This window comes from Carettochelys insculpta, chromosome 22, assembly GCF_033958435.1.
Source record: "Carettochelys insculpta isolate YL-2023 chromosome 22, ASM3395843v1, whole genome shotgun sequence".
NCBI lineage: Eukaryota > Metazoa > Chordata > Testudines > Carettochelyidae > Carettochelys > Carettochelys insculpta.
In genome coordinates, this window is record NC_134158.1 from 15,152,347 (window position 1) to 15,177,338 (window position 24,992).

A 24,992-nucleotide genomic window follows, 5' to 3' on the forward strand; every position below is an offset into this window, starting at 1 on the left:
TCCAGCTCCCTCTCCCCCCAGCTTCTAACTGCCACCTCTGATTCAAACCCCCCTCTGCTCCTCCCTGCTCTTTGTTCAGGTCAGAGGTGTTACCTGCCAGCTTAGGTTACATCCCCAGGGGTCATCCTTAGCTGTTGGGAGCTGCTCTGCCTGTCTCATGCACACCCAGTCTGACTCACACATGCACTCCTCCAGCTCCATCACAGATGCGTGGGAGGGGAAGGCCTCTCCGGATGGAGGGTTGATGGTGGAGTATGTATGGACTGTCCGGGAGAAGCTGGCTGAGCTCATGGGCCTGTCCAGGGCACAGAAGCAGGAAGTCTGGTACGACTGCTCCACCTGTGCCTGCTCCTACGCCACTGGGGACCAGGTGACGCTTCTCACCCCCGTGAGGCCGAACAAGGTGCAAGTGGCCTGGGACGGCCCCTTCGAGGTCCTCGGAGACAGGTGAATGAGGTGAACTCTGTAATGGAGCTGTCCAACCCAGCCCACAGCCGCTGAGCGCACCCTGCCAGCCTGCTGAAGCTGTACTGGGCCAGGGAGATGCTGGTGCTGGCTGTGTGGGGGCCACCACCGTGCCTGATGTGTACCCCATGCCTGGGGCTGATGAGATTCTACACTAGTGTGGCGGGGGGCAGTTCTTCACTGCTGTGGATCTCACCCAAGGCTTTTGGCAGGTGCCTTCAGACCCAGAGGCCAGGGCAAAGTTGGCCTTCCCCACCCCAAGGTTCGTCAACTTCCTGGTCCTGCCTTTTGGCCTCAAGGGAGCATCGGACACGCTCCAGCACCCTTCCAAGCCAGGCATTGTCCAGCGTTCCTGGTGGAGCAGGAACATTGGCAAGTGGAGAAGGGAAGAAAGAACAGCCCAAAACCAAAATCAATGTAAAAAACAACCCAAAGGCAAATGAAAAGGCCCCGATTTTCCAGAAGTCTCCTGCGATTTGGAGACCATTTTGCCATTTTTGAAACGTGCTCCCAGTTCAGAAGCTGATCTCCTGACCTTCCCGCCAGCGTCGCTGGTTTTAAGCCCACCTGCGGCTGTTCCAAAAACCAGCCTTGAGGATTTTAAACACGTCAGACAAGTCCCAAATTCCTACCAGTCCCTGTGATGGTTAAACAACTCTCGCCATTTTGAAACCGCTTTGGTGATTTTCAAACCAGCCGCAAAGAGTTCTTCAAGCCCCAGACACTCGTTGTAAACCCTTATCAGGCCTTTGTAACCCCTGGCCCAATTTTTAACAGCTCCCAGGGCTCTTACCAACCGCACCCGTGAAGTGAAAGTCCGGTCTGCGAGGTTCTTAAGTGCCTCGCCGTTGTTTGGGAGAGGAGTTTTTAAGAGCAGGGCTATGGTTTCCGTTGCAGCCATGCGCACAGTGTGGAAAACGAGCTCCTGGTGAGGAAGGCCACGCTCCCTGGTTTGGATGCTACTCTCGGTATTTTGCAAAGCCGTCTCATGATCTCAGAGCAGGGCTGATTATTTTGTGGGATTATTTCGGGAGCGGCGAGTTAGGATTTTTGCAGCTCTAGGGCTGGCAAACGCAGCTTTGGCTGGCCAGCTGGTTGCCCGCAGAACTGGAAATGGCAGCGTTGTTAGCAAAGATTTCCCCAGGGGGAAAAGAAAAGGACTCGTAGCTGGAGGCCCCAAACGGGTGAACTCGTGATGGATATCTCAGAGGGAGCACCAGGGCACCCTGTAGCACCTTACGGGGTAACAATTTTATTTATTAGTAATGAGCTTTCAGGGGTGAGACCCACTGGAATCTGGCTCAGGTTTTCAGGTGAACTCCTGGTCAGCCTGCACCACCGCCTAGTGGTGGGAGAGGGTTATCGCTAGCCAGGGTGGCAGCACCTACTCCCCAGGGGCATGGGATAGTTATTTGTGGGGTGCAACCCAGGGCAAGTTGCGGGGGGGGCTGCTTGGCACAGATCTGAACTCCCACTGAAAACACACCCTCCCCAAGCCTGCTAGAGAGAGGTCAGCAGCTGAACAGGTCTGGGAGTGTGATCCCTCTCCCCACACTGGAGAAAGGCTGGGGGGATTCTCTCCCTTGGGGTCAGCTGAGAGGTGCCCCCCAGGGGGTAGGCCCCATGCTGCAGTCCCTGGCTCCCAGGCCTCCTGCTCTAACCCACAGGACTCCCCTCCCCACCCCAAGTCAGGGAGAGAACCCAGGTGTCTTAGCAGCCAACCTCCCCCGCTCTAACCACTAGCCCCAACTCCCCTCTCACAGATGGGGAGAGCCCAGGAGTCCTGGCTCACAGCCCCCACCGAAAACCAGCTGTTATAAGCACCGAGACCCCCATGGCGCAAGGGGGACTCAGCTCGGGGCTGGGGGCCCATTGCCCTGCCGGCTGAGTCCCGGAGGCAGAGGGGGGGAGCCGTGGCCCAAGGGAGCGGGGTTCGCTGCCCAGCGCGGGTTCGGCCCATGGAGACGTTGAGGCAGGTGAGAGAGTGATGGCGGAGGACGCAGGAAGAGACCAGCTGCCTGCAGCCCCGGGAGCTCGCCGGAGCGGGGCGCCCTGCGGCAGCTGCACCCCCAGACCTGGCGGCAGCCCCAGCCCCAGCCCCCACCTAGCACGTGCCCCGCTCCAGGTGGCGGGAGCGGGGAGTGAGGGAACGGCGCATGCGCAGAGCCTGCGACTCAGCCTGGATCGGGGCTGTGGCTCCTCTGCCGCAGGGCGGGGCCGAGCGCGAGCCGGTCCTGGCACGCGTGCCGCGGGTTGGCAGGCTGAGGCAGCCGCCGTCTTAGCCAGGCGCGGGCGGGCGGCCATGTTAACTGAGGACAGCTGGGGGTGTCTGCCATGGAGGGGGGTGGGAGATGACGGCCATGGCTTGGGGCAGAGCAGGGCAAGGCGGGGGCGGGGGTCTGGGGGGGCAGGACAGGGGAGGGGAACCAATGGGGGTGAAGGGAGCCGTGGCCGGGACGTGAGGGGACACAGGAGAGGGGGGTGTCGGGGTTGTGAACAGGGGAGAGGCTGTGAGGGGGCCCAAAGGGGTGGGGGTGGGGTGAAAGGGGCGTAGAAAGGACAAGGGGCTGGGGGGGCAGTAAGGGAACTCCAGGTGCTGGGGGCAAAATAGGGGTGGGGGCTGAGAGGAACAATGTGTATTTGTCGGGGGAAGGGCTGGGGGCCAGTGTTGCCCCCGTGAACTTGCCCCTCCCCTTTCTGTGGGGCTGTCGGCTCCCCTCCCCCATCTCTGGTGCAATATCCTGAGGTTGGCACCGGAAACTCTGCTCAGCCCTGGGCTGCTGTGAGCTCTGGCCGGGCTCTGACCGGCTGCCAGGGGATGGGCTGGGGACGGGGACACCTCTAGTCTGTGTCTTTAACCACTAGACCCAATCCCCTGCCAGAGCCGGGGGGAGAACCCTGCAGTGCTGGCTCCCTGCCCCCTCCCTCCACTCCAACCACTAGGCCCCACTGCCCTCCCAGAGCAGGGCACGTCACAGGGCAGCTGCTGAGGAAGTAGGTTCACGCTGAGGTTCCCAGGCAGCACCAAGCAAGCGCTGGGCCTGGGCAGACTTCCCCTTGGGGGGTGTTAGAGCTTGTCATTCACCAGCTCAGGGTCTAACGTATCCGTCTCCCTGCACTCCTGGTGGGGCCCAGAATTCCCAAGCCCCAGGCACGCCCCGCGCTCCTCATTCTTCCAGCCGTTCAGCTAAGAGGAGCTTCTGCAGCGAGACGACCTGGGCAGGAGCTCGGCCAGGTCCCTCCACCCTCATGCACCAGGGCAGGGGCTGGGCCCAGCCGGGTCAGGAAGGAATCTCTGCCCTGCTGGGTGGGAGAGGGTTGCTGGGGTGGGGATGGGGCCAGGCTGGGCACCTCTTGACCCCTCCAGAGATGCCCCCGTTCCCAGCTGGAGCCAGGCTGGGCAGCTCCCGTGTGGTCTGGCAGGTGATGCAGTGGGGGCCAGGCAGCTGTGGGAGGGGGTGTGGTTTCTGGGCACTGCGGGGAGCTGGCCTTGTCCTGTGACTTTGCTAGATGTGGCCTGGAGATTGCAGAGAAACCACCTGATGGGGAAGAAAGGGGCCGAGCGCAGCAGCTCCCAGAGCAGTTCCTTGTTCCGCTCGGGCTTGGGCCTTAGGCTGCGTGGAGCTGGGCCCTGGGGGCTGGTGGCAGCACTGAGGGACCCCAGCACTGCCCCATCATGGCATCTGCTCTCGCCCTCCTCTGTGTCAGTGAGTACCAGGCCCAGCCAGGGTGTGTGTGTACCCGGGGGGGATCTGAGACCAGGGCGTGTGCCGGGGGGGATCTGAGACCAGGGCGTGTGCCCGGGGGGGATCCGAGACCAGGGCATGTACCCAGGGGGGGATCTGAGACCAGGGCGTGTGGCCAGGGGGCGGATCTGAGACCAGGGCGTGTGCCCGGGGGGGATCCGAGACCAGGGCGTGTGGCCGGGGGGGATCCGAGCTCAGGGCGTGTGCCCAGGGGGGGATCTGAGACCAAGGCGTGTGCCCGGGGGGGATCCGAGACCAGGACGTGTGGCCGGGGGGGGGATCCAAGACCAGGGCGTGTGCCTGGGGGGGATCTGAGACCAGGGTGTGTGCCCGGGGGGGATCCGAGCTCAGGGTGTGTGCCCAGGGGGGGATCTGAGACCAGGGCGTGTGGCCGGGGGGTGGATATGAGACCAGGGCATGTGCCCGGGGGGGATCCGAGACCAGGGCGTGTGGCCGGGGGGGGGATCCAAGACCAGGGCGTGTGCCTGGGGGGGATCTGAGACCAGGGCGTGTGCCTGGTGGGGATCCGAGACCAGGGCGTGTGCCTGGGGGGGGATCTGAGACCAGGGCGTGTGCCCACGTGGGGGAAGTGAGAGCATGGTGGGGGCTTTAATTGGTCTGGGATCTGCCCACTAACGATGTGTCTCCTCTGCAGGCTTCTGGCTGGCCGGGCACTGCCAGTCGTGGGGAGGTGAGTGTCTGTCTCTGGGGAGGTCAAGGATGGGAGGGGGCTGCCAGGGGGTGGGAATAACAGGACCTGAGCCTTGAACCTTCCCCCCACCTCAGCCCAACTCCCCTGTGAGCTCAGACCCGGCCTCCTCCTCCTCCCCCACCCGCCCCAGTGCAGTAACGAGGGGCTGGGGTGTGAGGGAGCAGCTGGGATTCAAACCGCCCTCTGGTTCCACGTCCGGCCCCCAGGCTGCGGGGAGGGGGGTGGGGTGGGTGCTGGCCAGCACATGGCTTTATTTCAGCTCCTGCAGACGCCACCGGGGCCCACAGGGCACTGGGCTCCAGCCCCCCGAAGCTCCCCCACACGCCCAGCCCCCATGTGCAAGGCCGGGGGAGAGGTGGGGTGATGTGACACCTGCTGGTCAGACTCTGTTCCCAGCCCCATGGCTGGCAGGGGGCAGAGCTTGGATGCGCCACAGCTCAGGCTCCCAGGCCGGCCTCAGGTGGGGCCGTGGGGGCCAGGTGATCTCCCCTGCAGCCGGGTCCTGAGCTACGTCTGGGTGTGTCCCAGCCTCAGCCTCAGCCTCAGCCTCAGCCCATAGGCCGGCAGTGCCAGCACTGGCAGGGGCAGCTCCCAGGTGCCCGTGTGACGGGCAGGCTGAATTGGGGGGTGAGGGGGGTGTTGTGTCTCCCTGTTAACTCCTGTCTCTTGTTGAAAGCAGGGCGGGAATTTGCCAAACCCCTCATCTGGGTGAGGCCCAGCAGGGTGGTGGCGCTCGGCGAGAGCGTCACCATCCACTGTCAGAGTCAGCACTACAGGTGTGAGTTCTACCTGCGTAAAGCTGGGAACACGACCCCGAGGGTGCAGGAAGCGCCTCATGGGAATGTGGCTGAGTTTCCCTTCCCCAGCGTCGGCCGGGCAGACGGAGGGAGCTACACCTGCGACTATCACCCCATAACAGAATGGAATCGCTGGTCACACCTGAGCGACCCCATCGAGATCATCGTAGCAGGTGGGGGTCGGCCCCGTGTCTCTGCTTCCAGCCCCACAGGGAGCTCTGCACCGCTGGGATGCTCAGAGCCAGGCTCGCCCTGGGCCCAGCAACTGGGACCCCGACTGTGGAGCAGGGACCGAGGCACTGGGGGCTCCCTGCAAGGTGGATGTAGCAGCAGGTGGCGGTTCACTGGGGGGATCCCTGCCCTAGGGGGAGCTGCACAGTGGGGGAGGGGCATTCCCTGGCCCCACATCTGTCGTGGGGCGATGGGGAAGCTGACAGTTATAAACCTCACGGGACGGGACAGGGCTGCACAGGCCCCGACACATCAGCGGTGGCACTGGGATGGAACGGGAAGGGTTGACCCCCAGGCAGCACCTCTCCTACTCTAACCACTAGCCCCCACTACCCTCTCCCAGAGCTGGCGGGAGAACCAGGTGTCCTGGCTCCCAGCCCTCCCAGAGGGGAAACCAGGGCGTGAAGGGACCCCAGGCTGCACTGTCCTGTCAGTGCTGGGGAGCAGAGCTCTGGCCCGGCAGCTGGGTTGTGCCCTGTCTCACGCTGGCAGCTGAGGGCTCAGGGGAGCTCTGGGCCCCTGTGGGAAGGTGTCCGGGAGCCCAGCCCCAGGGCCGCCAGGTCTGACCCTGCTGAGGCCATGTGGCGAGGATGGACCCCAGGGCTGAGCGACGGGGCCTGCGACTCGCGGCCTGTCTGCATCCCACTGCAGCGCCCAGCGACCCCGAACCCGGCACCTCCCTGAGCCCCAGCGGGGGGTGTCCCTAGGGCGGCTGTGACTATCCGGTGCTGGTGCTGGGGCTGGGGCTGGCGGTTCGTGCTGGAGACCGAGGGGGCCATTTTGCCCGCATGGATTCGGCCGGGGTTGAGGCCGTGTTCGCTGTCAGCCCCGTGTGCCGAGAGCAGGGCGGGGGCTACAGCTGCTCCTGTCACGGCACATCAGAGCCGCTCACCGTGTCCTACCCAGTGACGCCCGGGAGCTGGTGGCGGGAGGTGAGGGGCCTGGATCTGCCTCCCCTTCCCAGCGCCACTCACAGCAGAGCTCAGACCCGCTGGGACACTCAGATCCGGGCTCTGCCCTGGGCCCAGCAGAGGGGATGCCGAGTCCGGGAGCACAGATTGAGTCACTGGGGGTTTCCCGGCCCGTGGGAGCAGGAGCCCCAGAGTGCTGGGGTGGGCCGGGTGCTCTAACACTGCCCTGGTGTGCCTGAACCAGGAGTTGCTATTTAATTGTGGGATCCCGTCCCCAGTGTGCTCCAGCCCCTGCCCCAGGCAGTGCCCGGGCGGAGCTGAATGAGGCAGGGGCTGCAGGAGAAGCAGTGATGTGGTGGTTACAGCACCGGGCTGGGAGCCAGGAGATGCGGCCCAGTCGCCGGGTCCCTGTGTGACAGGAGCATGTCACAGGGTTCAAAACTGTCTCTCCAAAAGTGGAGGGGGGCTTCACTGTCCCAAGCTGAGCGCCCACAAACCAGAGCGTCTGCTCCTTCTGGCCTCACTCGTGCTGGTGCCTTGTGCTGTGGGAGTGCGCAGGGCCCCAGCCGTGAGCAGAGCCCCATTGTATTGGGTGCTCCCAGCAGAGCTCATTAAGGAAAGTGAATCTCTCTGTGCCTCAGTTTGTCCCAGTTATAATGGGGATAACAACCCCCCTGTCTGCGAGGGGCTGGAGGATGACTCCCTTCCTGTGTGGGGCTCATTCCCTGCCGTGCCGGGCACCAAGGACCAGCCCACGAGTCGCGCTGTGTCTGGAGGGTGGACACAGTGAATGAGGCAGGGGCTGCACACGGTACAGGAGGATCCCAAGAACTCTGCAGCTGCAGGTCTGTGTCTGTGGGGCTGGGACCAGCTCTAGGGCTGGGATTCTGGGTCAGGCGACTCTGGGATCTGGGAGACAATGTCTCTCTGGGGCCCTGGACCTGCCTGTGGCTGGGGCTGCCTGGGAAGGTCAGGGCTGGGTGGGTGCCTGGTCTGGCTCTCACTGCCTGTCTCCCGTGCGCAGACCCCAGCCTGCCCAGACCCTCCGTCTCTCTGAGCCCCTCTCGGGTCACTGCCCCAGGGGCAGACGTCACCATCCAGTGCCAGGGGCCGCAGTGGGAGGTGAACTTCTTCCTGCACAAGGCTGGAGACCCGACCCCGCAGCGAATCACGGACCGTCCTGGGGACAAGGCCGAGTTCCACATCCGCCCCGTGGGCCGGCAGCACGGAGGGAGCTACAGCTGCACTTACCGGCCCCGAGTAGAGCCCTTCCTCACCTCACTGCCCAGCAACCCAGTGGAGCTGGTGGTAAGAGGTGAGGGGCCCGGCTCTGCGTCCCCACTCCCAGCCCTGCCCCCAGACACACCCCTGGGGGGCCCAGCACCAATGGGACGCTCAGCACCAGGCTGCAGGTGGGACTGGCAGAGGGGTGCTGGGACGGGGTCACAGGGGTAGCCTAGCTAGTGGGGAGCAGCAGCTGCTCGTGGTTGGGGCTCTGGGCAGGAGGGAGCTGCAGAGCTGGGGGCCTATCCCGCGGCAGACAGTCCTCTTGGGCTGCCCCCTCTCTGGGGACGCGCTGAGGAATTGGGCCAAGGCAGCACCGTCCCCAGCCCTGGGGTCCTGACCTCGCCCAGGGGAATGACCGGGAGGATGCAGTCCTGGGGGCCGATGGCTGAGTCTCTGTTCTGGTCCCATCTCTGCCCTGACAGATGCTGGTTCTGTTCCCACAGAGAGAACTGACCCAACCCAGCCTGGAGCGGCACTGGCTCCCACCCACCTGAGCAGTGTGGGCCCAGGTGCTGGGGCTGGGAGCTGGGGGAATCCCCATTGAATCAGCCCTGGAAACAGCTCCTGGTGCCCAAAGAACTGCCCACGGGGCTGGCTGGGTGGAAGGACTCCGGTGGCTCCTGGCGTTTGGGACCCAGACAACAAGGGGAGTGACAATTCCCCCCCTCCTCACCAGCCCCCCCAGACTTCTCCTTCCCGGTCATGAGTGCCTGGAAGCTACTGGGGAACAGTGTGGGGACAGGATCTGTGGGTCCAGGATATCAAACTGGTCCCAGCTGGTGTCCGGGTCCTGGGGTAAGAACTCCGCCCCCGAGGGCTGCACAGCGCCCCGGTGTGGGAGAGCAAGTTGCCCTGTAGCACCTTCCAGGCTAGCAATTGTATATGTTGGGTAATGAGGTTTGGTGGGAAAGAGCCTCTTATTACCCAGAATTCCCTCTGCTCTTGCTTGCCCCGCCCACACTGGGACATCAGGGGCCCCCCAACACTTCCCCCACTTAGAGGTTCTGCTGCCTGTGGCTGGGCCCTGGGCACTGCAGGGTGTGTGGGGGATCAGGGGGCGACCTCCCAGGCTCCCCCTGCGCACGTGACCTGGCTGCGTCTGGCAGCAGCCGAGATACCCCGGGGATGGGCTCCCTGTGCAGCAGACAGGCTGGGCAGAGGTGCCTGTGGGGAGCACACAGGGGTGCCGGGGGTGCAGGGCAGGGCAGGGCAGGGCAGGGCAGCTGAGGCGAACCCCCTCTGGCAAAGGGGGGATGGTGGGGGTTTATTGCCCTGGTTGGGCTACAAGTTTCCTATTGTCCTGTGCAAAGAAGCAGCCATCCTGTAGCACCTCGGGGGCTACCAAACGTGTGTATTTGGCAATGGGCTTTGCCAGGTAAGACCCCACAGTGACTCGCTGTGGAGCCTCAGTTTCCCCAGGCACGGTGTCAATGCACAGCTGGTGATGAGAGTTTCGGGTGTGATAACTTCTCACGGGTACACAATGGCCAGGGGCTCCCTGCCCTGTGCCTGGGAGGGGGGCTGCCAGGTGACTTCTTCGGCTTGGGAAGTGGCACGCAGGGCAACGGAGGGGCCTGGCTGTTTGGTTTTGAACTGGGAAGCTTGGAGAGGCGCAGGCTGGGCTGGCTGGGGAGGAAGGGGCAGGGCCAGGGCCTGGCTCAGGGACCCCCTCCGGGCCCCTCTCCCCAGGATGGACGGCACTGAGGGCTTCTGCGTTCTGTGCTGAGAAATCTGTCCCCCACTGCGTCCCTGTCGCCTGATCACCTCCTGTTCCCCCGGCCAAGTGAGTCACGTCCGACGGCGGGTGAGGCGCAGGGCCCCCCCGTTCCATGACACCTCCCAGGGCAGGAGGTCGCAGCCTCCCCCAGGGGGTGAGGCACTGGGAGACCCCAGTGGGGCTGGGCCGGACCTGCCGGATGAGGTTTGGGAGCTCTGCTCCCAGGTCAGCACCAGCTGCTGCTCTCCCTGTCCCAGCCACTGAGTGACTCTCCCCTTCCCCCCTGCAGCAGTCCCCACGGCTCGCCCAGATTTCACCCACACCAACATCGCCCGCCTGGTGCTGAGCGCCGGGGTCCTGCTCATCCTGGGGCTGATCCTGGCTGAGGCCTATTGCAGCTGCCTGAGGGGGGTGCCCTAGGTGAGATGACCCCCCCTCCTGTATCCCTGGCTCCCCCCAGGGGCTGGGCCCAGGACGACATGGTCCCCTCTAACCACCATCTCTCTGCACACCCAGGAGCCTGGATCCGGCCGTGCGGAAAAGGGAATCTCCCCGAGGGACGAGCTGCTGCCCCTCGCGGGGCGGGGAAGATCCCGAGGCCCCCAAGAGCCCTGCCTTGGGGAATCTGCTCCAACAGCTCCCAACCCGACAGCCACACCTCCCGGTTGAGGCTCTGGCACCAGGATCACCAATCTCGGGCGCCAGGGGAGGAGCCAGGCCTATGCTGCACACCCCAAAACTAATTCCTTCCCCCCTCCCTTTCCTTAGGGCGGGCACCCCCTCTTCCTGCTTCCTCCCCTTCACAGCCAGTGACTGCGTGGGGGTTCCCGGCAAGTCCAAGCCCCATTACAGCTTCCTCCCCACAGAGACCCACCCTCACCTCCTGGCCATCCTGAGCCGTCTGGGCAGGGGGTGTCTGGCCCCAGCGCTACAGGTGACTGGGTAGTTTTACCCCCTAGGAGCTCCAGGGGTCACCACCCAGCCCCGAGCTCCCCCACTGCAGAGTCCCAGCCCCCTCCCAGTGCCTGGGGACAGAGACCCCCAACCCGTGTGGCCTTAGCACTGGAATAAGAACACTCACTGCCCCCTCCTTTCTACCCAGTGGGGCCCCCAGCCCCTTTTTCCTCCCCCTTTCTCCCTATCCCTCCCCTGCCCTGCATTGCTATTGTACAAACCCCAGAGCTTCTGTGATGGAGGGGGGGGAGTGCATGTGTGAGTCAGGCTGGATGTCTGAGGCAAGCAGCAGCTCCCAGTGGCTAAGGATGACCCTGGGGCTACAACTGGCAGGTAACACCTCTGCCTGAACAAAGAGGAGGGAGGAGCCGAGCTGTTTTTTGAATCGGGGGCGGCAGTTTGAGGCTAGGGAAAGAGAGAGCTGGAAGAAGCCAGCCGGAGGAGGGGGAAAGCTACACCCCAGAGGGGAACCCCTCGGGGTCTTCTCCCCAGGACGGGTTGGAAGGACTGTCTCTGGCTGCTGTACGGTCGCTTCTGTGAGAAACTGGGCATCTGTTGCTTAATAAACCTCCTGTTGTACCTGCTGAGTGAGTGTCACTCCTGCCAGCGGACGGGGTGCAGTGCAGGGGGACCCCGAACCCCATCACAGCTTCCCTCTCCCCCACCCCCAAATCTCCTCTCCCCCGCAGGGCAGCTGGGCTAACGGAGCCCCCAACGGCCCCTGGCTGGGTGCAGCCGAAGGAGGCAAGTGAGAAGTTCCAGCAGCGGCAGGAGACCCTGGACAGATGAACGTTTGGGGGGAATTTTGGGGAACAGAGAGACGGGATCAGTCCAGCCCGACTGTCCACAGACAGAGCCCATGGCCTGGGCTGGGCAAGAGGCGTTAGTAAGATGAGGGGCTGGAACGTAAGCCCATGTGTCCCAGGCCAGGCGCGAGGCCTCGGCCACAGTGGCCAAATGCAGAGCCAAGGGCAACTGTGAGCAGGAGGCAGGCCTGTCTCCAAGAATCCGGCACGGGACCAGGGAGAGGAGGACGAACCTTCCAGGGGGGACCAGAACATCCCGGGAGGAAACGCCTGGGAACCAACACTCCCCCCACCTAACAGGAACAAAGCGCCCCGGGTGCAGGACAGGGTCTAGACCGGCAGCACGATAGATAGCGCTCGACCCCCGTGTACAAGGCAATGGAGTATCCAGGTACGTCCTAGGGCGGCACCCTGCTACGTCAGGATTGATGAGCAGCTTGTTTGTCCCTGTGTGTGGAATGTCACCCTGGGGGCAGTGGCAGATCTCGGTCGCTGGCTGAGCTGAGTCCATTGCAAGGCGCCTGCGGGTGTTAGCGGCGGGGACCTGGTGGTCCTTGGGGGCTCACTGAGTCTGCTGCCTGGGCTACTTGGGCAGAGCCAGCACAAGAGACGGGGGAGCACCCGCATGCAGGCGACCGGCTCCCATCGTTGGACAGGGAAGGGTCCTGTCAGGGCCCCCACAGCGGTGACCTCTGGGCCACCACATGGAGAAGCGGGAGAGCAGAGATCAGTGACCTGAGAGGGAGGGTCACACGTGACGGAGAAAACAAGGGACGGGCCGTCCCTCCTCCCGCTCTTTTGGGGGCGTTTGGGCCCTTTGTTTTCAGGTTTGATTGTACTTAGTATTTCCCAGGAATTTCCCAGTGTTTGTTGCTACGGCAGCAGAGAAGGGTGGAAATCAGGTGCAAAGAACCAATTGCTAATTTTTGCGGGGGAATATCAGGGTTTCTGTCGCTGGCCAGGAGGACGAAGGGGTCGGTAGATCCACGCGTTGAATTCCGTCCACCCGTGTGGTTTGGTGCAGAACACAAACCGTGCGTCTCTGGGCCCCAGTTGAACCTGCTCGCTGCAATAAGCTCTTTATGGTTGCAGACCTGGAACCATTAGCCTCTGTCACTCGATGGGACTTTCCTATCGGATACGGAAGCTGTTTCATGGGCCCATTGTATCTGCGGGCGCCTACCCAGGGGCTCAGAGGGCTGAGTGAGGTGATGTGATGTAGCGGGGGGTGGATGTGTGTGTGACAGACCTAGCAGCTAACAGGGCCACCCCCTGCTCTCTGTAACCCAAGCTGGCAGGTAACACCTCTGTCCCTGAACCAAGAGTGGGCAGGAGCCCAGCTGGATTGAGTCAGAGAGGCAGTAGGAGCTGGGGGGAGAGTTGGACAGCAGCCAGCCTGTGCTCCGGGGGGCTAGACCCCAGATGGGGGCACCCCTCGGGCCTCCTCTCCCGAGGATGGGTTGGAATGACTGTCTCTGCCGGCTGCACTGACACCTCTGTGCTGAGCTGGGCGTCTATCGACTAACAAACTTCCCATTCTACCTGCTGAGTGAGATTCACTCCTGCCTGCAATTGGGGTGCAGTGCTCGGGAGCCCTGAACCCCATTACAGGTGTCTAATGAAATCTGAAGATGCCCTGAATCTGTGTGTGCCGCTTGCGTGTCTGTATCATGTTGGGAGGTGAAGTTATGATTTGAGCTGTGTAGCTGTATTCGGACTATTCATTGCCAAGAGCACCCACTGGGGGCTGGAATCGCCTCCCCAGCCCGGATCCTGGGCTCAGCCAAGGCTCAGACGTTCGAATCCACGTCTCGGAAATGTGGGACTTGTCAATGGAATGCTGCCCACCGGTCAGGTGACTGGGCTAAAGGATGGGATGGAAATCAGCTGCCCAGCCCCGGCTGCCGCCTGCCACGTGTACGACTGAGGTGCTGGGAAAACCAGCATCCAATGGCCTTTTGCCACAGCGGATCACCTGGGTGAGATGACGTTGATTCTGAAGGGCCTTTGGGAAGGAGCAACGCAAGAAAACACGAGGGGGTGGTCCTGGCTGCATCCATTTTGGACTTTTGTCTTTCATTCTTTGATTGGTTCCCCTTCCGAGGATCCATGTTCCAGCACGCTGACCCCAGCTGGCCGGAGCTAAAATTCTCCAGTAATTAAAACTGTGTATCCTGGAATTTTACCCCCATGGGCTGGACTTTCAGAGACTTTCAAGAAGCAGCAGATAACACCGCTGGCCTGCATCCCCAGCTGTAATTGATGTATGTAAAGTATCGCTGTAACGATCTTTCCCTCTAACTCTGCTCTTTCTTGCTTTGTAACTAAAGCTTTAGATGTCTAGATGTGAAGGATTGGCGAGTGTGGTGATTTGGGTGAGATCCAAGTATATGGTGACGGGGGACGGCGACTGGACGCTTTGGGGCCTGGAAGAATCTGTGTGGTGTTGAGTTGGTGAAAGTGGTTTAAGAACTGATCACCTTTGTTCGGGGCTGTTTGTCTGGGCTGGTACAGCAGCTGGGAAGTCTGTGGATTTGCCTGTGCGGCTTCTGGCTGGCCAGTGGAGCTGGCAGAGGTACCTTTGTGGCTGATTGGATTTGCCTTAGTGAGAAGGAAATCCCAGCCTGGGGCTGCCAGTGGGCCGGTTTTAAGCAAAGGTCCCCTGGATTGATTTCCTTAGCTGTGCCCAGAAACCCTGTGATGGGACAGCCTCTAGCGTCGCTGCCCAGCTGTCTGCAGGGCACATGCTCAGCCTCCACCTGCTCCCCAGGGCTTGTTGGTTGTCCAGTTTTCAAATCCTTCCTTGTGTGCCGGGAGATGTTGTGAGGCCGATGGTTCTTCTCCTCCCAGCGTAGCACGTCAGAGATCCGTCCACCCTCTGCAGGGATCCTGTGAATATTTCCCAGCCCAGAACTGGGTGAATTTTGTTCTGGGAAAGTAACGTGGAGGCCTGGAGGCGGGTGAACGAAGACGTCCCGCTGGTTATGGAGTGATGGCCAAGGAGAAGGAGGGCCGGGCGGGGGTTGTGGGGTAGGAGTGGGCACAGCGTCTGGGCTTGGGGTGAAGGGTTGGTGGGGGGTTGGAATGAGGGGGAAGGGGATGGGATGGGAGGGGGAAGCCAGGAGGGAGCCAGACGGGGCTGTGGGGATGGAACAGGGGAGGGGTCAAAATGGGAGTGAAGGGACATGGGATGGGGATGGGAGAGGTACAGAGTATATACATCGGGGGGGGGAAGGGCTGGGGTCCAATGTTGGGGCATCAGCCGTGTGGGCAGCTTCTTGTCAGCTCTGCCCCGTGAACTTGCCCCTCCCCTTTCTGTGGGGCTGTCGGCTCCCCTCCCCCATCTCTGGTGCAATATCCTGAGGTCGGCACCGGAAACTCTGCTCAGCCCTGGGCTGCTGTGAGCTCTGACCGGCTGCCAGGGGATGGGGACACCTCTAGTCTGTGTCTTTAACCACTAGACCCAATCCCCTGCCAGAGCCGGGGGGAGAACCCTGCAGTGCTGGCTCCCTGCCCCCTCCCTCCACTCCAACCACTAGGCCCCACTGCCCTCCCAGAGCAGGGCACGTCACAGGGCAGCTGCCGAGGAAGTAGGTTCACGCTGAGGTTCCCAGGCAGCACCAAGCAAGCGCTGGGCCCGGGCAGACTTCCCCTTGTGGGGTGTTAGAGCTTCTCCTTCACCAGCTCAGGGTCTAATGTATCCGTCTCCCTGCACTCCTGGTGGGGCCCAGAATTCCCGAGCCCCAGGCACGCCCCGCGCTCCTCATTCTTCCAGCCGTTCAGCTAAGAGGAGCTTCTGCAGCAAGACAACCTGGGCAGGAGCTCGGCCAGGTCCCTCCACCCTCATGCACCAGGGCAGGGGCTGGGCCCAGCCGGGTCAGGAAGGAATCTCTGCCCCGCTGGGTGGGAGAGAGTTGCTCAGGGGTGGGGATGGGGCCAGGCTGGGCACCTCTTGACCCCTCCAGAGATGCCCCCGTTCCCAGCTGGAGCCAGGCTGGGCAGCTCCCGTGTGGTCTGGCAGGTGATGCAGTGGGGGCCAGGCAGCTGTGGGAGGGGGTGTGGTTTCTGGGCACTGCGGGGAGCTGGCCTTGTCCTGTGACTTTGCTAGATGTGGCCTGGAGATTGCAGAGAAACCACCTGATGGGGAAGAAAGGGGCCGAGCGCAGCAGCTCCCAGAGCAGTTCCTTGTTCCGCTCGCGCTTGGGCCTTAGGCTGCGTGGAGCTGGGCCCTGGGGGCTGGTGGCAGCACTGAGGGACCCCAGCACTGCCCCGTCATGGCATCTGCTCTCGCCCTCCTCTGTGTCAGTGAGTACCAGGCCCAGCCAGGGTGTGCGTGTGCCCGGGGGGGATCTGAGACCAGGGCGTGTGCCCGGGGGGGGATCTGAGACCAGGGCGTGTGCCGGGGGGGATCCGAGACCAGGGCGTGTGCCCGGGGGGGATCCGAGACCAGGGCATGTACCCAGGGGGGGATCTGAGACCAGGGCGTGTGGCCAGGGGGCGGATCTGAGACCAGGGCGTGTGCCCGGGGGGGATCCGAGACCAGGGCGTGTGGCCGGGGGGGATCCGAGCTCAGGGCGTGTGCCCAGGGGGGATCTGAGACCAAGGCGTGTGCCCGGGGGGGATCCGAGACCAGGGCATGTGCCGGGGGGGATCTGAGACCAGGGCGTGTGCCCGGGGGGGATCCGAGACCAGGGCATGTACCCAGGGGGGGATCTGAGACCAGGGCGTGTGGCCAGGGGGCGGATCTGAGACCAGGGCGTGTGCCTGGGGGGGATCCGAGACCAGGGCGTGTGGCCGGGGGGGATCCGAGCTCAGGGCGTGTGCCCAGGGGGGGATCTGAGACCAAGGCGTGTGCCCGGGGGGGATCCGAGACCAGGACGTGTGGCCGGGGGGGGGGATCCAAGACCAGGGCGTGTGCCTGGGGGGGATCTGAGACCAGGGTGTGTGCCCGGGGGGGATCCGAGCTCAGGGTGTGTGCCCAGGGGGGGATCTGAGACCAGGGCGTGTGGCCGGGGGGGGGATCCAAGACCAGGGCGTGTGCCTGGGGGGGATCTGAGACCAGGGCGTGTGCCTGGGGGGGGATCCGAGACCAGGGCGTGTGCCTGGGGGGGGAACTGAGACCAGGGCGTGTGCCCACGTGGGGGAAGTGAGAGCATGGTGGGGGCTTTAATTGGTCTGGGATCTGCCCACTAACGATATGTCTCCTCTGCAGGCTTCTGGCTGGCCGGGCACTGCCAGTCGTGGGGAGGTGAGTGTCTGTCTCTGGGGAGGTCAAGGATGGGAGGGGGCTGCCAGGGGGTGGGGATAACAGGACCTGAGCCTTGAACCTTCCCCCCACCTCAGCCCAACTCCCCTGTGAGCTCAGACCCGGCCTCCTCCTCCTCCCCCACCTGCCCCAGTGCAGTAACGAGGGGCTGGGGTGTGAGGGAGCAGCTGGGATTCAAACCGCCCTCTGGTTCCACGTCCGGCCCCCAGGCTGCGGGGAGGGGGGTGGGGTGGGCGCTGGCCAGCACATGGCTTTATTTCAGCTCCCGCAGACGCCACCGGGGCCCACAGGGTCACTGGGCTCCAGCCCCCCGAAGCTCCCCCACACGCCCAGCCCCCATGTGCAAGGCCGGGGGAAAGGTGGGGTGATGTGACACCTGCTGGTCAGACTCTGTTCCCAGCCCCATGGCTGGCAGGGGGCAGAGCTTGGATGCGCCACATCTCAGGCTCCCAGGCCGGCCTCAGGTGGGGCCGTGGGGGCCAGGTGATCTCCCCTGCAGCCGGGTCCTGAGCTACGTCTGGGTGTGTCCCAGCCCCAGCCTCAGCCTCAGCCTCAGCCCATAGGCCGGCAGTGCCAGCACTGGCAGGGGCAGCTCCCAGGTGCCCGTGTGACGGGCAGGCTGAATTGGGGGGTGAGGGGGGTGTTGTGTCTCCCTGTTAACTCCTGTCTCTTGTTGAAAGCAGGGCGGGAATTTGCCAAACCCCTCATCTGGGTGAGGCCCAGCAGGGTGGTGGCGCTCGGCGAGAGCGTCACCATCCAGTGTCAGAGTCAGCACTACGGGTGTGAGTTCTACCTGCATAAAGCTGGGAACACGACCCGGAGGGTGCAGGAAGCGCCTCATGGGAATGTGGCTGAGTTTCCCTTCCCCAGCGTCGGCCGGGCAGACGGAGGGAGCTACACCTGTGAATATTGCCCCATAACAGACCCGACTCGCTGGTCACACCTGAGCGACCCCATCGAGATCATCGTAGCAGGTGGGGGTCGGCCCCATGTCTCTGCTTCCAGCCCCACACCCAGCCAGCCCCACAGGGAGCTCTGCACCGCTGGGATGCTCAGAGCCAGGCTCGCCCTGGGCCCAGCAACTGGGACCCCGACTGTGGAGCAGGGACCGAGGCACTGGGGGCTCCCTGCAAGGTGGATGTAGCAGCAGGTGGTGATTCAGGGTGCAGGTGGGATCCCTGCCCTAGGGGGAGCTGCACAGTGGGGGAGGGGCATTCCCTGGCCCCACATCTGTCGTGGGGCGAGGAGGAAGCCGACGTTTATAAACCTCACGGGACAGGACAGGGCTGCACAGGCCCCGACACATCAGCGGTGGCACTGGGACGGAGACGGGAAGGGTTGACCCCCAGGCAGCACCTCTCCCACTCTAACCACTAGCCCCCACTGCCCTCTCCCAGAGCTGGCGGGAGAACCAGGTGTCCTGGCTCCCAGCCCTCCCAGAGGGGAAACCAGGGCGTGAAGGGACCCCAGGCTGCACTGTCCTGTCAGTGCTGGGGAGCAGAGCTCTGGCCCGGCAGCTGGGTTGTGCCCCGTCTCACGCTGGCAGCTGAGGGCTCAGGGGAGCTCTGGGCCCCTGTGGGAAGGTGTCCGGGAGCCCAGCCCCAGGGCCGCCAGGTCTGACCCTGCTGAGGCCATGTGGCGAGGACGGACCCCAGGGCTGAGCGACGGGGCCTGCGACTCGCGGCCTGTCTGCGTCCCGCTGCAGCGCCCAGCGACCCCGAACCCGGCACCTCCCTGAGCCCCAGCGGGGGGTGTCCCAAGGGCGGCTGTGACTATCCGGTGCTGGTGTTGGGGCCAGGGCCGGGGCCGGCGGTTCTTGCTGGAGACCGAGGGGGCCATTTTGCCCGCGTGGATTCAGCCGGGGTTGAGGCCGTGTTCGCTGTCAGCCCCGTGTGCCGAGAGCAGGGCGGGGGCTACAGCTGCTCCTGTCACGGCACATCAGAGCTGCTCACCGTGTCCTACCCAGCGATGCCCGGGAGCCGGTGGCGGGAGGTGAGGGGCCTGGAGCTGCCTCCCCTTCCCAGCGCCACTCACAGCAGAGCTCAGACCCGCTGGGACACTCAGATCCGGGCTCTGCCCTGGGCCCAGCAGAGGGGATGCCGAGCCCGGGAGCACAGATTGAGCCACTGGGGGTTTCCCTGCCCGTGGCAGCAGGAGCCCCAGAGCGCTGGGGTGGGCCGGGTGCTCTAAGACCGCCCTGGTGTGCCTGAACCAGGAGTTGCTATTTAATTGTGGGATCCCGTCCCCAGTGTGCTCCAGCCCCTGCCCCAGGCAGTGCCCGGGCGGAGCTGAATGAGGCAGGGGCTGCAGGAGAAGCAGTGATGTGGTGGTTTCAGCACCGGGCTGGGAGCCAGGAGATGCCGCCCAGTCCCTGTGTGACGGGAGCATGTCACAGGGTTCAAAACTGTCCCGCCAAAAGTCGGGGGGGGCTTCACTGTCCCAAGCTGAGCGCCCACAAACCAGAGCGTCTGCTCCTTCTGGCCTCACTCGTGCTGGTGCCTTGTGCTGTGGGAGTGCGCAGGGCCTCAGCCGTGAGCAGAGCCCCATTGTATTGGGTGCTCCCAGCAGAGCTCATTAAGGAAAGTGAATCTCTCTGTGCCTCAGTTTGTCCCAGTTATAATGGGGATAACAACCCCCCTGTCTGCGAGGGGCTGGAGGATGACTCCCTTCCTGTGTGGGGCTCATTCCCTGCCGTGCCGGGCACCAAGGACCAGCCCACGAGTCGCGCTGTGTCTGGAGGGTGGACACAGTGAATGAGGCAGGGGCCGCACACGGTACAGGAGGATCCCAAGAACTCGGCAGCCGCAGGTCTGTGTCTGTGGGGCTGGGACCAGCTCTAGGGCTGGGATTCTGGGTCAGGCGACTCTGGGATCTGGGAGACAATGTCTCTCTGGGGCCCTGGACCTGCCTGTGGCTGGGGCTGCCTGGGAAGGTCAGGGCTGGGTGGGTGCCTGGTCTGGCTCTCACTGCCTGTCTCCCGTGCACAGACCCCAGCCTGCCCAAACCCTCCGTCTCTCTGAGCCCTTCTCGGGTCACTGCCCCAGGGGCAGACATCACCATCCAGTGCCAGGGGCCGCGGTGGGACGTGAACTTCTTCCTGCACAAGGCTGGAGATCCGACCCCTCCGCAAAGCATGGACTTTGCTGGGGACAAGGCCGAGTTCCACATCCGCCCCGTGGGCTGGCAGCACGGAGGGAGCTACAGCTGCACTTACCGGCCCCGAGTAGAGCCCTTCCTCACCTCACTGCCCAGCAACCCAGTGGAGCTGGTGGTAAGAGGTGAGGGGCCCGGCTCTGCCTCCCCACTCCCAGCCCTGCCCCCAGACACACCCCTGGGGGGCCCAGCACCAATGGGACGCTCAGCACCAGGCTGTGCCCCGAATGTGAAAGTTACTTAAATGTCCTCCAGGCCCTGTTGTGTTGCACCGGGGGACAGGGGTTTGGGGTACCACATACCTGGAAGAAATGTCAGGCTGGGGGGGCTGGGGTGGGTGTGGGGGCTCGGGGCAGGAAATGGGGCTGTGCGACATGCAGGAGTAGGCAGGTGCTAGGGCGTGGGAGCTCAGTGCATGGCCTGGGGGTGGCTGGGGGTGGTGCTGGATTCCGGGGCGGGGTGTGCAAGGAGGGCTCAGGCAGAGCTTGTCCCATCCATAGGGTGAGGTGGCGCAGACCCCCCAGTCCCACACTTTGGGGGCGCAGCTCTAGGCACCCCAAGTGGGCTGTGGACGGGCAGAGGAAGATTACCTGGGCCAGCGGGGGCAGCAGAGGGGGTCACCTCCCCTCACCCCCCTGCCTGCAATCTCCCGGCATCCACTCCACCCTGGCCTCCCGGCCTGCCGAGCCCCACTTCTGCGCGGCAGTGGGAAGCCACCTGTACTCCCAGCCGCCCGTGGCTCAGCCGGCTGAGAAGGTGCAGGCCGGCAGAACTGAGCAGGCTGTGGCCTGAGCCACCTGCGTGCATGGAGGGGAAGTTACCCCTGCTGCCCTGCCCCAGGTAATGCCCGGCCAGGCTGGTCGGGGAGGGGGTCAGGGTGGGGAAGGGACGGGGTATGCAGCATTGGGGGGGGGTTACCCTGGGTCTCGTGCCCCAGACAGCCCTGGGCTCAGAGCAGGGGGCTGGGGTACACGTGGATGCAGAGTGCAGGGGGGCCCTCTCCACTGTGGCCCCACCCACAGCCCCTCCCCTTTCTGTCCTTTCCCAGGGGAGCGCCTCTGTGCTATCCACAGCCCTTCCCCGTTCCATCCCCCCACTGCAGCCCATTTGCTACTTTCCTCCCCTCCCCGCGAGCCCCCCTGCTGCAGCCCCAGATGGGAGAAGCTTTGTGTGTTCCCCCCCCCACAGGCTGCCCCCCCCGCCCTCAGACAGTGCAGGAAGTGAGAGCGCCCCAGTCCTGGCACGAGGACCCCCCTACTTCTGCTTCTAGCCTCCGCCTGCCCTGTGTGTTTGCTGGAGACCAGAGTTGGGCCAGGGGGCTCCTGCCAGGGATGGCGGGTGGGAGGGGGCTCTCTTAGCAACTGCTAGCAGAGAGTGGGGCTCTCCTGGGCATGGGCCCTGTCAGCCCAGTGGCTGAGCCACTGCTGGTTGCAGGGGCTATGGGGCAACCTCTGAGCGTGTGGCTTAGCCCCGGTCCCAATAGATGCTGGTTCTATTCCTGCAGAGAGAACTGACCCCACCCAGCCTGGAGCGGCTCTGGCTCCCACCCACCTGAGCAGCGCAAGGCCAGGTACCAGGATGGGAGTGAATCTACTGAGCCCCCAGTTATGGGGCAGCTTCTCGCAGTGGTGCGGGCAGGAGGGGTGGCGGCTGTTCACAGGGGCAGCGACAACCTGCTCCTGTTCACACATAAGCTCGCCTGTGCTGGGCAGCCAGAGGCTCCCTCTGGGGCAGCTGGGCCCCTCAGTGCCCTTAGGGTGCCCTGGAGGTCCCTGCGAAGCTGCCAGCCTGGCAGGCGCGATACCGGGCTAGATGGGCCCCTTGGCCTGTGGGGGTGTGGCCTGGTGTGGCCGAACAGCGCCCCCTAGTGCTGCACTGGAGTACCAGGGCCAGCACTGACTGGCGGGAGAGCGCCCCCTGCTGAGCCCCTGCCCGGCAGCCCAGCGCCCCCAGCACCTTGCTTGCGCTGACCCCGCTTGGTTCCCCGGCCCCCAACACCCTCCCCACAGAACCTGCTGCTGCCCCTGCCCTGCGGTGTCCCAGCCCCTTGGGCGCCACCCGGGGCAGGGGCAGAGACCAGCTGCTCCCGGCACTCAGGGCTGCTACTGTTCCCTAGAGAGATCGGGACCTCAGACGCTTCCAGGTCTGAGCAGCCCCCTCATCACTGGGGTGAGCGTCGTGGCTGCCACCGTCCTCCTCCTCCTCCTCCTCGTGGCCTCCATCTGCGTCATCGTTAGAACCCGAGCCAGTAAGTGCCCCAACGGCGAGGGAAGGGTTAAACCGGCCGCTAAGCAGGGCAGGACGGGGTCACGGCTTGGATGGGGGACTGCAGAGAAAGCTGGGGCTGGGTGGGGGGTGCTCGCCCCTGGCAGTCAGCATTGGCCCCAGTGCCACAAGGTGGCATTATGGGGCTCTGGGCTGCAGGGAGCGGGGCAGGGACCCAGCAGGGGGCGCTGGGCTGCAGGAGGGGACCCAGCAGGGGGCGCTGCTCAAGAAATCCCTTTGCAGACGGGTGTCCCTGCCCAGAGGTGGCCACGTGACACAGATGGGTGAGGGGTCCTACCCCAGAGGTGGCTGCATCTAAGCGCCAGTGAAGGCCCCTCTCTAAAGAGCCTGCGACTCTCAGGAGCTGGGGAGCCGACCTACCTCAAGTTTGTTATAAGTCACTGTCGAGGGAGGACCGGGGACAGGGAACCCCCCACCCCCAGGTTAATCTGCTCCTCCCCCAGCACATGCTCCATGTTGTGCCACCCCTCTGGCAGTCCCCACCCCCCCGGGATCCAGGCTCAGCAGCAGCAGCAGAGGGGACCCCCCTCCCCCACTGCTGGGGTGCATGGCAGGCGCTGGTACCAGGGATCCCAATTGGCTCATGGGGGGTTTCTGGTTTGTGTCTCTCTGCAGGAAAAGGAGCCGCACCGACACCAAGCAGGTAGGAACCCGGCTCTGCCCCTCCCATCGACCTGCCTGGGGCCTGGGGCCTGTCGCCAGTTCTGGGAGAGGAGGGGAGTCTAGTGGTTAGAGTTGGGGGGGCTGGGAGCCAGGACTCCTGAGTTGTCTCCCTAGTGTGGGGAGTGGGCGCTAGTGGTTAGAGCAGAGATCTGGGCACAGGGGTGGCACAACTCCAGAGCAGTTCACCTTGTGCCAACCCCTCCCGACAGCCCCTCTGCTCCAGCCTCTGCCTCTCCCTGTCCAGCGCAGCCCCTCCACAACGAGGGGACCTGGATGTACCACGTGAGCAGGCAATGAGGGGAAGCTGTGACCCCTCCCATGTGGCACCTCTTCGTTCTCTCCCCAGCTCTGGCAGGGGGCTGGGAGCCAGAGCTCCTGGGTTCTGTCTGCAGCTCTGGGGCAGGACAGGGGTCTAGTGGGTGGGGGAGCCAGGTTACAGGACACAGTGTGTGGCAGGATGGGGCGTTCTCTGGGTGTCTTGGGGACTCTCCCTGCAGGTGGGGGCTATGACATTTACACGGGGCTTTTCTCTCCTTTAGCAATAACCCCGTGGGGGCATCAGAGGCACCGGCTCAGCAAGACCCTGTCTGTGAGTAACACATCCGAGTGGCTACCGGGGGTGGGGACAGGACCCTTGGGGAAGGAGGAGCTTGTGGGGGCTCCGCCCACACGGAGCAGGGCCTGATTCACAGCTGCTTCTGGGTGGGTCTAAGGAGAGGGACCAGAGGTAGCTGGTGTCAGCTGAGCCTGTTGTATCCCGAGGAGCCCTTTGCCCCCTTGAGGGCCCCACTCAGTTCAGGGGCTCACTCCATGTGCCCCCCATTCTTGCACCCCAGGTCTGGAGCTTCCTGCACCCTCCCACTTCGTGTCTCCAGCAGATCTTCCCAGCCAGAGACCTGGGGAGAATCCCCACCCACTCCTGGCTCCCAGCCACCCCCGGCTCCTGCCGCTGTAACCACGAGTCCCCCATTGCCCTCACAAGGCTGGGGAGAGAAACCAGGCATCCTGGCTGTCGTCCCGCGTAACCACTGGTCCCCGACTCTGCTCACAGAGCTGGGGTGAAAACCGTGATATCCTGACTCCTAGATCCACCCCCCCCAGGCCTGCCATAATCCCCTGACTCTGCCACTGTTCCTGTGCCTCATTTTCCTCTCTGTAACATGGGTCTAATGCCCTTGGCATATGCTGTGGAGTGGGGTTTGTGTGTGGCTCTGTCGGGCTCTGAGCCCCCTGGGTGCTGGGCCAGTCGTGGGTGCGGCTCAGCCGGTGTCTCTGTACTACAGATGTCTCCATTGATGATGAGAAACAGCCGCAGACCCTGGTAAGTGTCCCCTGTTCCCCCTGGGGCCTGACCCCCAACTCTGACCCCTGCACACACCTTGCCTGGCACACTCAGTGCTTTGGGGTAGTGGGTCAGGTTGCTGGGTGAGGGGTGGGCTTCTGGGATCACCAGCTGTGATTTCATGGGGGTGTGTGTCCCCTGCTGGAGGGGACACACCCTGCTCTGTGTGTGTGTCGGGGGGGTGAGGTGTACGCACACACACACACACACACACACACACACACACACACGTGTGACTCTTTACCCTGTCAGCCCCAGGAGCCCGACCCAGAGGGACTCACCTACGCCGAGCTGAACCGCCAGGTGCTGCAGACCAAGCGGGGGGCCCCAGCCCCGGCCCTTGAGCCCACCCAGCCCAGCATATATGCTGCCATTAACGTGAACTACAGATCCCCACAGTGAGACCCCCCGGCCATGGGGCACCAGCCCCAGGGGTACAGACTCATACTTTAAAGCCCGAAGGCAGCACCCTGATGACCTAGTCTGACCCCCTGCTCATCGCAGGTCACCGACCCCCACCCTGCTCCTGTAACACACCCTACATCTCTGGCTGAGTGACTGATGGCCTCAAATCACCATTTAAAGACTTCAAGTTACTGGGACTCTGCCATTCACGCTAGTCTGAACCGGTAAGAGACCCAGATGCCCGGCAGCGC

The 24,992-nt window shown here is 63.9% G+C and overlaps 1 protein-coding gene across 1 annotated transcript; it reads left to right on the forward strand.

Annotated features, from left to right (window-relative positions):
• The first annotated feature begins 205 nt into the window (after positions 1-205).
• LOC142025271 (T-cell-interacting, activating receptor on myeloid cells protein 1-like) lies at positions 206-23,291 on the forward strand. Its single transcript, XM_075017896.1, has 12 exons — positions 206-1,708; positions 3,976-4,172; positions 4,867-4,902; positions 5,603-5,893; positions 7,887-8,177; positions 10,156-10,277; positions 15,838-15,931; positions 16,839-16,874; positions 17,576-17,866; positions 21,550-21,615; positions 22,162-22,293; positions 23,239-23,291. The coding sequence occupies exons 2-12, from the start codon at positions 4,142-4,144 to the stop codon at positions 23,289-23,291; spliced, it is 1,443 nt and encodes a 480-aa protein (XP_074873997.1). The 5' UTR covers positions 206-1,708; positions 3,976-4,141.
• Positions 23,292-24,992: the final 1,701 nt, after the last annotated feature.